The sequence below is a fragment of the Pipistrellus hanaki genome (genome assembly GCF_964339955.1).
Source record: "Pipistrellus hanaki genome assembly, chromosome: 9".
Lineage (NCBI taxonomy): Eukaryota > Metazoa > Chordata > Mammalia > Chiroptera > Vespertilionidae > Pipistrellus > Pipistrellus hanaki.
This window is the reverse complement of record NC_140511.1, coordinates 47,656,081-47,669,820: the sequence shown is the minus strand read 5'-3', so window position 1 is coordinate 47,669,820 and position 13,740 is coordinate 47,656,081. Positions and strand designations below refer to the sequence as shown.

Genomic DNA, 13,740 nt, shown 5'->3' with positions numbered 1-13,740 from the left:
AGATGCCAGGTTGCCCTCTTCTCCGCCCAGGAGGTCGGGAAGGGCAGTGCCCTGATCAACCCTTCCTCTTTGGGCTGCTGGTGGCGGGCACAGGTCCTAGACGAGGTGGAACGGCGGCGTGGGATCTCGGCTGCGCTGGTCTACCCCTTCATGAGAAGTCTCATGGAGTCGCCCTTCCCTGCTCCAGGGAAGACCATCAAAGTGAAGACATTCCTGCCAGGCGCGGGCAACGAGGTAGGGATTGCTGCCGCCTCTTCTCTTGGACAAGGGGCTGGGGCTGGAGTGAGGCCTGCCTATCTAAGGGTGCGGCCTCTGGGAGGCCCAGAGCATGGCCCGTCCTTGCTCACCGTGTTCGTACACCTGCTCAATAGGAACTGACGGGGGGTGGGGAATGACAGGACCGCTATTCTCTCTGCCCAACTCTGCGACTCCCAGGGGCCTTTCCTGACCGGTTTGGACTAAACTGAACACCATCTGCCCTCCTTTTTCACTCACCCGATCGTTACTATGTGTTCTTTAAATATACAGTTAAAGAGAGCACGGCTCTGTCCTTGTGGAGAGACTAGTATTAAATAAGTATTTCTATATGTAAATAGATGATCCTTAAGTGACAACGGAAAGCACAGGAGTGTGAGTGTGTCACAAGGGGTCTGCTTTAGATGAGGAGCCAGGGGAGGCCTCCTCTGGAGAAGGGGAAGTTTATCTGGGGTGCAAGGTAAGTAGAGTCAACTCAATGAAGTGGGAGGAAGGAGACTGAAAGAGAAGGGTATGGATGGGAGAAGGTTATTCCAGGTAGAGGGAACAGCACATGCAAAGGCAAAAGTTGAGGAATTCTTTGTGTTTGTCAAGGAATTGAGAAAAGGCCAAGATGGCTGGCAGGGTGGTGAGCAGGGGTGGAGAGGCCAAGTCATAGGGTGCCTGCTTGTCCAAGGTAAGGATTTTGGATTTTATCTAAAGCAGAGTTGTAGGATCTGAGCTATGTTTTTAAGATCTCACTCTGGCTGTTATGTAGATAATGGGTTGGGGTGACAAGAGGGATGCTAGCTAGGCTACTGTGGCTAGGAGCTTGGATTAAGGTGTGCTAGAAAAGATGAAGAGATAACCGGTTTGGCTCAGTGGATAGAGCATCGGCCTGCGGATTGAGGGGTCCTGGGTTCGATTCCGGTCAGGGGCATGTGCCTTGGTTGCGGGCATATCCCCAGTGGGGAGTGGGAAGGGGGCGTGGCTGATCAATGTTTCTCTCTCGTTGATATTTCTAACTCTCTCTCCCTGTTCTCTCTGTAAAAAATCAATAAAAAATATATGTTAAAAAAAAAGATGAAGAAAAGTAGATGGATGAGATGCATTTTAGAATTAGGATCAAGAGCATTTTGTTTGATTAGAAATAGGGGATAAAGTTAGGGAGATTTAAAGGCAAACTCCCAGCTCTCTGGCTTGAGCAATGGGATAGCTGATGGATCCCCTGATGGAGGAACAGGTTAAGAGAAGGAAGAGTCCGATTTTGTGCAGGTTACATTGAAGATACCTGTGAGACACCCAAGAGAAGATGTGTGGTAGCAGAGTGTAGATAGGGAAGAGAGCCCAGCCTCGGTCCTCCTCAGTTGCGAGGGACCCAAACTTTGAGAGGTCCCACAGAGGAGGGGTAGCAGCCCTGAAGAGTGAGAAGATAGGAGGGATACCAGGAGAGGACGGGGCTTGGAAGCCAAGGAAGGGGCAGCAGGGCATCTCAAGGAGAAAGGAGTGATCAGAAACTGCCAAGAGGTCAGGAGGAGGATGGCAGGATGCCTTGACGAGAATGGATTGCAGAAGAGTGGGGACTAGGGGCCAGAAGCCTGAGGTGTGAGTTGAGAAGTGAATGGATAGGGGGTGGAAAGTGGAAACAGCCCTGTGTAGACATGTTTTCAAGAGGCTTGGCTGTGGAGAGAACTAGGGAAGGGGACAGTGGTTGAAAGCAAGTGTGGAGCCAGGGGAGGGTTTGTTGAGGATGGTTGTTTGGATGGCTAGTGGAATGGCACCCCCCCCCCCCGCCAGAGGAAGTTCAAGAAGCAGGAGGGCCCGGCTGGTGTTCTCAATGGTTAGTGTTGACCCATGAATCAGGAGATCATGGTTTGATTCCCAATCAGGGCATATGCCCAAATTGCAGGCTCAATCCCCAATATTGGGGGCATGCAGGGGGCAGCAATCAATGAGTCTCTTCCATCATGATGTTTCTATCTCTCTCCCCCTCTCCTTTCTTCTCTCTGTAATCAATAAAAACATATTTTTTTAAAAAAAGAGTCACACACAAAAAAGACTCAGGCTTTATGGTATAGTCATTACTTAAATTACTTAATTTCAGAAACAAAAAAAAAAAAGCAAGAGGGAGGGTATAATCCAGCTGTCACCCATAAAACACTGGTGGTGGGGTCCAGGCTGGGGCTGGCTTTTATTTTTGTGTAATACTAGGCAGGGCCATGGTTTATAGAGTTTCGATTCTCATCTGATGGCTTCTGTTTCCTCAAAATAGAAAAGAAGGTCATCCTCTGAAAGGGAGAGCTGGGTGCTGGGTTCTAGAGAGGGAAGAAGAAATAAATTAGTCGTTGCAAAGAACAGGAGAGGGATGGCTTAGAGAAATTCTGGGTTTGCTGGGAGTGGCGAAAACGATTTAAGCACTTGCTCTTAGGCTCTTTTCGCCCACCCTCGTTAGGAGGGACTTAAGCTTCATGAGTGGTCTGGGGTGGGTCAGCTGACTCTGCCCAAGAGCCCAGCAGCAGGCCTGGGAGAGCTTCCGGATGTGGCCTGCCCCCTCAGCAGCCTCATTTCCCATCACTCTGACTTGAATAGCTTACGTCCTTGAACCCTCTTCTTTTTGCCTAGAAGACACTTCCCTTCTTCTCTCCACATTCAGCATCTTGGGCTGAGCTGCTGCCCGGCCCCCACCCTGCCCAGATGAGGTTGGCACCTTTCCTCAGAGCCGGAAGCCCCTGTGCACATGTTCACCATGTTTCCTCCCACAGGCTGTGGTTAGGCTCTTTCAGCCCCACTGGGCTGTGATCTGAGAGCGAGATGAATGAAAAGAGGCCCATGTCAGGATGATGCCTGGGTGAAGTCTCACTCCCTGGAGGGCGCCCGGCCCTCGGGTGGTAGGGGTGGGGGCTGTGCACTGCAGAACCTCGTGGCAGGGCGGAAGGACCGCATGCAGGCTCTCAGGAGGCTGGGTAGGGCCACTTCACTGTGTCTTCTCCTGGCAGAGACAAAACGGGTACAAAGGTCTCTGGCATAATTGTGATGTGGGATTCTTTCCACGCACACTCACTGAGCATTTTGGGTGTACCCAGTACCAGATCTTCTGGGAGTTCACTAGCGGGGGGTGGGGATTGGGAGGTAGGGGGTGTTGGGAGACCGAGTGTAAACAGGTCATTAGGGCGACTTGTGCCCACGTTGTGCCCATGTTCCTGCTTCTCGGGGTACAGAGGGCTGAATACTGACTGAGCTGGGAGTTAGGACTTCACTTGCTTAGACCCCGAGGCACAGATGAGATGATGTGGGGGAAAAGCCCCTTGGAACCATAGGGCTAGAAGAGGGAGTTTGTTTTGTGCCCTAGTTCTTCGGAGGCCTGCACCTCCGTGTTGCACACATTTTCTGAGGCACCCCGGGACAGTGCTGTGGGGTGGCCTGAAGTTCGCAGTTCCCTGGCCCACACTGCCAGGATCCAGGCTCCCCTCCACCCTCATAACTGCACCCAGGGAAGTGGCTCTCCCCGCCATGGCACTGACCTTGGAAATGGCTTTGCAACCCCTAGGTCCGGCCCTGATAAAGAAAGCCCGGCTTCCTGGCAAGGTCACAGATAGCCGGCCTTCCCTCGTGCTTTCCTCGTCCCTGGCACGGAGATTAGATAGGCTGGCAGAGAGGGGCGAGTGTGGCAGCACAGACACAGCCTCTGGAAGGAGACTCTTCTAGTAGGAAAGGGAAGGAACAGGGCAACAAGGACTGGCACTGCCTTTCCAGAGGTGGATGAGAACAGAATCCCGGGGTGCGGAGATGTTGCTCTTCCTACAGCCTGCAGAGCAGCCAACAACTGTGGGGGCTGGTCAGCTTGGGGGCCAAGATGTTTGCCTGGGGAGATGGGCAAGAGGGCGGGGAAGACCCTACAGATCAAGCTATGAAGTTTCTCATTCTCCTCATCTGTGAGAGTAGTCAGCTCTCCTCCCTTTCCCGAGAGCCTGATGGGACGCCCCTCAGCTCCTTCCTCTGGAGCCTCCCCACGCTCCTGGAGTTCGCCCTCTTGCTCACCAGTGGGGTGTCCGAGGGGAGGAAGAGACTGGGGCTTTTGCACAGTGGGCTAGATTAGAGGCCCTGGAGAAGAGAGGGTGGGAAGGGAGACCAGCATCCGGCCACGTTGGGAAGGACCTGGGAGTGGCGCCCAGCTGGCCCGCCTCGACCCACTTTCCCCATCGCTCTCCTGCAGGTGTTAGAGCTGCGGCGACCCATGGATTCCCGGCTGGAGCACGTGGACTTCGAGTGCCTTTTCACCTGCCTCAGTGTGCGCCAGCTGATCCGGATCTTCGCCTCACTGCTGCTGGAGCGCCGGGTCATTTTTGTGGCCGATAAGCTCAGGTAGGGCCCCATAGGGCAGGGTGGAGAAGAGGGGGAAGGCACATCACTAATTCACCCACCATGTATTTATGAACCCCAGCCTGTGTGAGTGTGTGTGTGTGTGTGTGTGAGAGAGAGAGAGAGGGAGAGAGAGAGTGTGTGTGTGTGTGTGTGTGTGTGTGTGTGTGAGAGAGAGAGAGAGAGAGAGAGAGAGAGAGAGAGAGAGAGAGTGTATGTGTGTGTGTGTGTGGTGAGATCAAATAAAGAGGGAAAAGTTAGCAAATCCGGGAAGAAAGGGTGGTTGGGAGCACACAAGATGAGGACCCAATGAGGACTGGCCTGAGGAAAAGGAGGGACACTTCCTTTGCAGCAGACAAGACTGTGCAGATGCAAATATGGGGTGGACAAAAGTAGGTTTACAGTTGTGAGTACATGAAACAGTTCGTTCTTGTATTATTATTTACTAACTAGAGGCCTGATGCCCAAAATTTGTGCAAGGGACTTGGCTCCCTGTTGCCGTGGAGACTGCCTCTGCCAGCCCCACCGCTGCAGCTGTCCAGGACATCCAGCTAATTAGCATATTATGGTTTTTTATTATTATAGACTAGTGACCCGGTGCACAAAATTCGTGCACATTAAAAGGGAATTAGAGGAAATATTTTAATATTGCTATTTGCCTTTTATAATAGAAGTGTCAGAGATGGAAAAAAAAAATTAGTAAAATATATGAAAATCTTCCTCCTGTCAGAGTCTGGGGTGTACCATGGGACCCAGAGTCAAGTCCCTGCCCACCCACATGCGCCTCAAAATTGCATGAGACTCAGATCCAGCCACCCTCCCTTCCCCGCATTGGGCTAGATCCAGACCCAGCCAGTCCCATCCTTGTGAAGCCCCGCCAGGCAGGTCCCCTGGCCTGGCCCCGGGGCAGGAGCGCGCCCTGAGGTCCCCCAGCTGGGGTGGGTGGGGGGTGAAGGGTATGGCCTGAGGTGTCCCCGTTAAGCATTGCTGGGCGGGAGGTGTGGCTGGAGGTGTCTGAGAATAGGGAGGTTGGCTTAGGAGGAGTAAGGAAAGAGCTAGAAGGGTCACAAGTCCTGGTCCGAAGCATTGGCATTGATGATTTTAGAGGAGTTCTGAATGCCAAGATCTGATTGTGGCCATCAGAGAGTGGCAGAGGTATCACCAGGACATGAGGCGTTCCAGAAGAAGCCACTGTGGATGGGACTAGAGATCTCTGTTCTAAGAACACTAATCCCATTTATGAGGGCTTCTTTCTCATGACCTAAGCCTTCCAAAGCCCCACCTCCTAATACCGTATTTGGGGTTAGGATTTAAACATATGAATTTGGGAGGAAACAAACAGACCATAGCAAAGACTATGTGTGGAGGTGGGCCAGGCAGGGAGAGGATGAGATTCTGGCAGCACATTATCTATTTTTTTGTGTGTGTATGTCAAATAATCTGTTGCAGTGGTTTCTCCAAGGTGGCAGAACTCATTCATTCCGGTATTTATTAAGTTACCTGCCAGGTGCCATACCATATGCCAGGTGCTGATGGGAGGGGCAGAAAAGAAACATCCTCTGCCCCGTTTCTCCCCCAAGAAGCCCAGGATCCCTGAGGTGTCTCTGTCTGCATGTGTGAGGGGTGACGAGTGGAGCAGGAGAAATGGATCCTGAAGGCCACTGGGACAGGACCTCCCCCTTCCCCCTGCCACTGCCCAGCTGTGAGGCTCTGGTCTGGCCAGGCGTTGGTGCCCCTAACAGAGCCTGGACCCTGAGGTTTCTTTTCCTGAAGCTTCCATTCCCTCACTGGGGCATCCTCTCTACCACCCCACCGTTCGCCCAGCTCCAGTGGGAATATGAACACAGCTGTTGTTTCTGTGGCTGCAGCTGCTGCTGAGCACATCCTTCGGGGAGGAAAGGGCCCCAGGGCCCTGCTCCTGGCCTGGCCTGGCGTTTGACTTCTGCCAGTCTTGGGTCTTAGAAAAGATGTCCTCCTGCTGCGGGTCTGCCTCTGACGGGAGAAGGGCAGGGGAGGGAGCCCAGTGAGGGCGCACAGGCCCAGACTGCGGTCAGGGCTCAGGCAGTGCAGCCAGCTCAGGCTCCGTGCCTCATGTTTTAGGTATCACAAGTCCTTTGTCCCTCTGGCTGGGTTCTGATGTCTGTGGGGTGTGTGTGTGTGTGTGTGTGTGTGTGTGTGTGTGTGCGCATGTGCATGAGCTGTGTGGCGATTGGATCAAGTCCCTTTGGAGGAGACTGTAGAGATCAGTGTGTCCCGAGGTCCCGAGATAACCTTTTTCCAGATCTTTTTCAGATGGCTCTCCTTGGGGTACAGGGAGCTGCTATGCCCAGGGGAAGGGCTATTGGGGCCAGGGCACCTGTCTCTGCCTCAAGGCCCAGCAGTATTTTAGGTGTCCGTAGGGTGGTAGGGCAGTCAAGCAAAGCACTGGCTGACAAAACACTCATGAACATCAGAGCTCGTTGTAGAAGGGGGGTCTGTTTCTGTTGTGTCAGAGAACCATGTCCTCTGACTGGCAGGGCATTAGTCATGAAAGGGCAAGAGTCTTTATGGAGCTGATCACACAGAGACTAAGCTTTTATGGCGAATAGGTGGGACCGCAGATGAGGAGGACAGGGAGGGAGAGTCAAGCTGTGGTCAAGTGGTCTTGACTGTGGTCCTCTGTCTCCTGATCTGTAACATGGTCCCTCGGGGAGGGCCTTGGCCTGTGCTCCTGGCAGATGGACAGTCCAGGCCAGGTGTGTCTCCTGTGTTTGCCTGTGCCCTTCACCAGCCCCCAATGCACCCGGGGAGTGTGCACTCACGTTTGTACCTCCTGGCTAGCATCCTAGAGAATTTCCTCCGGCTCCCACTGGTCATTCTGCTTAGCCAGCCAGCCCTGTAGGGCGCCTGGGCATAGAGGCCTGGAGCCCCCTCTAGGTCAAGAGAGGGATGACCCCACTGAGACCCGTGGCTATTTTTTGGAGCCTGAGAGGAAAGTTGGCAAGAATGGTGCCAGCCCCCTGACCACAGTCAGTGGTCCTGTCAGACCACTTTTTCCAATCACGGAGAAGAAGGGATGGCTAGAGGGCAGAGCAGGAGCCATGCTGGGCTGGGAGACAGGAAGTCTGGTTGTGTTGTGGGTCTGCCCCTTACGAGTAAATGGGCCTGGGTATCCGTGGCGCCGGCTGTAAAATGTGGAATTGCTGAGGTGACCTCTGTAGGGCGTTCCAGCTCTTGCACGCTAGGAATTTGTAACCAGCTCTTTTACTCACTTTACCTTTGTGCTCCCGGCCTGAGCTGATACTCCTGCACTAGTCAGGCCCGCCTGTGTAGTTGGGTGGCCCTTTGGGGAGAGTAGGGTATATGTGAGCCCTGTGTGTGTGTCCAAGCACTGCTACATCCCTTCCTGGCTGTTTCTAGGTAGTTACCAAAGAGGCTAGTCACATTGTCCTTGGGGCCCTGACTGTGGGAATGTGGGGGCTTCACTGGCCTGTAGGGTCAGACCCAGACCCGGGCCCCATTAGCATCGATTTTTGTTGCCCTGGGAGGTTTAACATAAAAGGGTGTTCTGAGCCCCAGCAGGCTCTGCCTGCCCATCCTCGAAGGTGCAGGGTCTGGGTTCAGGCACGCTGTCTCTCTTTGTCCACCAGTACCCTGTCCAGCTGCTCCCACGCGGTGGTGGCCTTGCTCTACCCCTTCTCCTGGCAGCACACCTTCATTCCTGTCCTCCCGGCCTCCATGATTGACATCGTCTGCTGTCCCACCCCCTTCCTGGTTGGCCTGCTCTCCAGCTCCCTTCCCAAACTGAAGGAGCTGCCTGTGGAGGAGGTGGGCCGCCTGGGGAACCAGCTGGGGGAGGTTGGAAGGAGGAAGGGATAGAAGGAATAGAAACCCCCAGGAGAGAAGGGCAGAGGGGGCGTGGAGGGAGAAAGGCACTGGGATTCTCTCTTTTGTGATACCCAGCTCATCCTTTCTCCCTGGGAGGGCTGTCCCTAGCTGGAGTTACTCCTGTTATCTGACCCTGGGATCTAGGGGTCCGGAGGCCTGGGGAGGGCATTGCAGGGATTCATACCCTGAATCATGGTCACTAATGCCTCTTTTCCTCAGGCACTGATGGTGAATCTGGGATCTGACCGATTCATCCGACAGGTAAGAGTGGCACACTGCGCAATGTGGCCTTCCCTGGGGGTGGTGCCTGTTCAAGGCAGACTCCAGAGCAGCCCGCACTGCTGCACGCAGCTCAACCTCCACCACCTGCTTGTTAAGCTCTCTGGGTTCCATATTCACAGAATAGATAAGGATGGGAGAAACTGGTCTAAGCAGTCTTGACCTCAGCAGGGTCTGCCTTTCTTGTTGGCACCATCAGCTTCTAGAAGGCATGCGGGAGTGCAAACAACAGGGCCTGCAAGTCTAAAGACGTGACCTCTGGGCTCTGCCACCTTGGAGCCACAAGGTCTTGGACAGGCCCCTGAGCTTCTCTGAGCCGAGTTCTCATCTCTAAACCCGGCATGGTGGTAGTACCTGCCTTGAAATGTTGCTGGGGGTTGATGACACATAGAATGCCATGGGATGTCAAGGTTTGCATCAAAAGCCTTTGTCTGTCATGGAAATCCTGCTGGTTCTCTACAAACAGCCCAGCTCAGTGTCGTACCCTCTGTTACGCAGCATTGACAGAGTTTGGTCTCCTGGGCACAGGCACCATGGTGCAGACACTGAACCAGAATGTAGAGACAGGAACGGTGGCTTAACCTCACGCCTGAGACAGTCTCCCCACCCCAGCCCGCTGTGCTTCCTCCTGGAGCTAAAGCTGGGGGGCAGGGGAGACTTTGTCGGGGTGCCAGGGTAGGGAGGAACCCTTCGCTGCACCTGTGAATGCCACCTGCTCTCCCACTTTTTATCCTCATGACCTTGGACAAGTTTCTTAACTTCTCATCGTAAAGTGAGATTGATAAATAGTACCAGGGTCATTGGGACAATTGAAGGAGAGTGTATTTTTAAGCTATTCATAGAGGGCCTGGCACATAGTGAGTGCTCAGCCACTGTTAGTTATTAACATTATCGCTGCATTTTCCTTCTCCTACAGATGGATGATGAGGACACGTTGTTACCCAGGAAGCTGCAGGCCGCTCTGGAGCAGGCTCTAGAGAGGAAGAACGAACTGATCTCCCAGGATTCCGACAGCGACTCCGACGATGGTGAGTGAGGCTTGTGGCAACACAGTCAGCTCTGGCCCCAGGCTCCTCTGCTCTGGGCCCGGGCCTCATCTGGCGGGACCCTGCTTCTAGGCACAGGCCCTCTGGCTGGTGAGGCTCCAGTTGTAGGACTTGACCTCACACTAATCTAAAATTCTCTAGCAGCACCATCGGTGGGGTTCGGGGAGTTACGGCTTGACTACGTCTGAGGGGAGAGAAGTGTTATAGTATTTTACCTGACTGAGCTCAGGAATATAATATTGGGGCTGCTTCTCAAATGGCCTAGGGGTCGCCAAATGGTGGTCCTCAGACTACTGGTGGTCCGTGAGGTCCGAAAGGTTGGCAACTGCTGGCCTAGCTACAAAGCTACCTTCTTCCCTCTAATTATTCTCTACCTCAGGAGGCTTGGGAAGGAAAACCTCAAGACCTGTGACAGCTACAAAGACTCTTGCTGACAGAAAACTAGTTATTCCTGCCCCCACGCGCCCCGCCTCCCACCCCAGACCTTGCCTCTAGCCATTGAAGGGGATAAAGGGAGCTTCCTCCTGCTGTGAAGCCAGAACCACCCAGGGTGAGGGGTGTGCAGGCAGGGGTCCTCTGGTCTCTGATTCCCACTCTTATTCATCCACCACGTAGCTTCCATGTTCAGAGCACAGTTTGCAGCCTCCCAGCTTGTGAGCTAGTTGTAAGCACAGGAGATAGTTTCAGGAACAGAAAAGTGGTCCGACAGGGAATTTTATCGAGGAGAGGGAGATACCAGCTGGAGGTTGAGGTTCAAGTTTGGAGATGGCAGGCTCTCGACCGGAACCTGAAAGACTGTCTTCTCTCTTCCAGAATGTAACACCCTCAACGGGCTGGTGTCGGAGGTGTTTATCCGGTTCTTTGTGGAGACGGTTGGGCACTACTCCCTCTTCCTGACCCAGAGCGAGAAGGGGGAGAGAGCCTTTCAGCGGGAAGCCTTCCGCAAGTCTGTGGCCTCCAAAAGCATCCGCCGTTTCCTTGAGGTTTTTATGGAGTCTCAGATGTTTGCCGGCTTCATCCAAGACAGGGAGCTAAGAAAGTGTCGGGCAAAGGGTAAGGTTAGAAGAGCTGGGGTCAGCAGACCTTCTCCTCTTAACCTTTCTGCTTCCAACAGGGCTGAGTGGCTGGGCACAGTGATAGAAGCTCTTGGGTATTGGCTGGGCCCAGGCCTCCTACCATCCCTTTTCTCCTGATGGGAATTTCCAAGGCGCTTTCTTCTCCTGTCCCAGTACGCACGGCACAAGGCTGCACGGGCGGGAGCCACGTGGCTTGTCTCCTCCAAGAACAGCATGCCGTTGGCCGCCCATCCCCTCCTCAAACATCCTTCTTATTCAGAGAAAAAGACCCAGCTGAGCAATGTAGGGAAGTCTGAGAATCCAGGGTTGAGAAGGCCCTCGAAGAGAATTGAGCTACCTCTGTCTTAGGTCGGTGGCAGAACACATTCAGAGTAGAAGGTTCTCTTATCGCTTATTTCGTCGGCTCTGCTCACCGTAGGGCTTTTCCACCTCATCAGCATCTTTCTGTCTAACACCAGGGTTATTATTCCCTCCACTAATACTGTCCATTTAGTCTGACAAACCTTTCGAGACAACACTGTAGAGTGGTCTACAAGTAACTAGAGAAGATGTCTGTCTACTCAGCTTTGAAACGAGGACTAGCATCTTCGCTGTAACGCAGCTCAGCACTGTGCACGTGGGAGCAAGTTATCAGGGGCCTCTTGCTATGACCAGTGAACACCAGTGAGATGCCACTAGTGGTAGTTTTGATGAGCCAATCTGAATTCTAAGACGCTCCTGTGAATCATAACTGCAGGGCCTTGTCTTCCCTTCCTCCACTGACTGTTCTTTTCCTGCTCCTGTTTCTCCGCTTCCCCAGGCCTCTTTGAGCAGCGGGTAGAGCAGTATTTAGAGGAACTCCCAGACACCGAACAGAGCGGAATGAATAAGTTTCTCCGAGGTTTGGGTAAGCAGCTTTGTCATTGATGAGACAGATGTTCACCAAGGGGCTCGGGGGATCTGTACCCCAAACTGCTCTATACCAATACCAATGGGTATTATTCTGGGGCGATAGACAGAATGGGAAGGGCGGGGGGTCCCTTGGTGAAGAGAAGGTTCCCGGCCCAGTGCTCAAGGACAGTTAGCACGGGATTTACCTGCCTGCAGAAACCTGAGGTTTTCTGGGCGCACTCCTTCCTGAGGGCGTAGAGGGCCATTAGGACCAGAGAGCTTACCTGTAGGCTAGGAGGGATCCACAGGACTAGCAATGCCAGAGTGCCCTCTCTGAAAACCTCCCTTCTTCTCAAAGAGATCATAGAATGTGTCCATTTCAGGGGAAATTGAGGCCAAATAAGTTAAATGCTTGCCCAAAGCCAAACAGATTAACATCAGGGCCCTCATTGGAGTGTTTTCCCTACCATGATCTGTCATAATCCAGTCTCTCTAATCCTTTTTCTCCAACTGAGAGGGTTAGGACTGTTAGATTATATGGAAATGTTCTCACTCTTGCCCTTTCTGGCCCACAGGCAACAAAATGAAGTTCCTCCACAAGAAGAACTAAGCCCCTTTCCTAGTAACAGAGAGTCCAGTGCCTTGCAGAGCCTGGAGCCTGGAGCCTGGGGCGGGGGCCCAGCCTGGGACCCTCTGGGCTGCTGTGGCTGCTCTGTCCCCACAGACCCCACCCTCCAAGCCAGCCCACCTCTGCCTTCATGATATCCCAGATACTGTGTGTAAATAATCTGCTGTAAGCTTTCTTATCTGTTTTTGTAACAAGCAAAGAGAATCTGGTAAATATTTGTATATTCCCAAGGGGCCGGGTGCTTTCCTGCCCTGCCCGAGCACGGATGAAGTTCTGCTGGGTGCTGGTGACTGGCCAATTATGTGCAGCTGACTGTCTCGGCCAAACCACTGATCTTCCCCTGGAGGCTGCCGGTCTGGGGCCATGGAGCGCAGATGCTGTCTTGTTATGTACATGGGGACTATTTTTTAAAACATTTTTTTTAGAGTTTCTATTTTTTTTTTCTTCCCCTAGTAGTCTCCCTTTCCTAACCTTCTGTTTTTAAAAGGCAAAGGTCAATCGGTCCCCATTTGCGGCCTGATACCAGATTTTGGGCCTGGCCTTCTCTCGTTTCTCCCACCTGGGTGATGGTCAGCGAGTTCAGGGGAGGCCCACCCCCAGCCTGCCGGCGCTCTCCGGGCCCAGCTCCCAGTCAGTGGTGGCCATGATGCGGTACAAGGCATCCCTTCTTCCCACCATCTACGGGTGTTCTCAATAAACAGTGTACAGTTGTTTGGGCCCAGAGCCCCATGTGTTCCTTGGCTTCATTATCCATAACTTTCTCCCCTGAGGGATGGGCTGAGATAGGCCAACCAGGGGTGAAACCCATCATGAAGGGTACTTGATTAAGAATTTAGCTTCAGAAATTGGTTTTGTGGTCTGACTTTATGATTAATCTTTATTATTATTAGGGAGAGAGAAGGAGGTAGAGGGAAGAAAGAGAAACAGACAAATATCCATTTGTCGTTCCACTTATGTATGCATTCATTGGTTGATTCTTGATTGTGCCCTGACCAGGGATTGAACCCAATACTTTGGCCTATTGGGACAATGCTCTTAACTGAGCTACTGAGCCAGGGAATATGACTAGTCTTATTAGAGTTAGAAAATACCTAATCATGGTTCTAGTTCAGCTTCACTCTCTAATAGCCAAGTGTTCATACTCTATGTCAGTCCCTCTTATGGTTGATGTTTTTATCTCCCTCTCCCTCTGAAACAAAAATTAAAAAAAAAAAAAAAAATCAACCCATACATTGCAGGACAGCTATTGTAGGTTCCCTGGTTGCTTCCCTTCTATGATTGTGACTCCCTTACCGCCCTCCCCATCATGGTATTGCCACCTTTGAGAACAAGTGTCCTTTAACGGTGCTGAGAACTTGGGCAACTGATGTCTCCTCTACTG

The 13,740-nt window shown here is 52.7% G+C and overlaps 1 protein-coding gene across 5 annotated transcripts in view; it reads left to right on the top strand.

Annotated features, from left to right (window-relative positions):
- Positions 1–13,084, top strand: part of DENND2B (DENN domain containing 2B) — a 148,501-nt gene extending 135,417 nt beyond the window's left edge. For all 5 annotated transcript variants that reach the window (XM_084893473.1, XM_084893471.1, XM_084893474.1 and 2 more), the window contains 8 exons: positions 94–234; positions 4,448–4,596; positions 8,223–8,400; positions 8,680–8,721; positions 9,656–9,767; positions 10,599–10,838; positions 11,661–11,747; positions 12,307–13,084. In XM_084893473.1, the coding sequence (XP_084749599.1) occupies positions 94–234; positions 4,448–4,596; positions 8,223–8,400; positions 8,680–8,721; positions 9,656–9,767; positions 10,599–10,838; positions 11,661–11,747; positions 12,307–12,341 (984 nt within the window). In that variant the 3' untranslated portion in view covers positions 12,342–13,084. The remainder of the gene's footprint in view (positions 1–93; positions 235–4,447; positions 4,597–8,222; positions 8,401–8,679; positions 8,722–9,655; positions 9,768–10,598; positions 10,839–11,660; positions 11,748–12,306) is intronic.
- Positions 13,085–13,740: the final 656 nt, after the last annotated feature.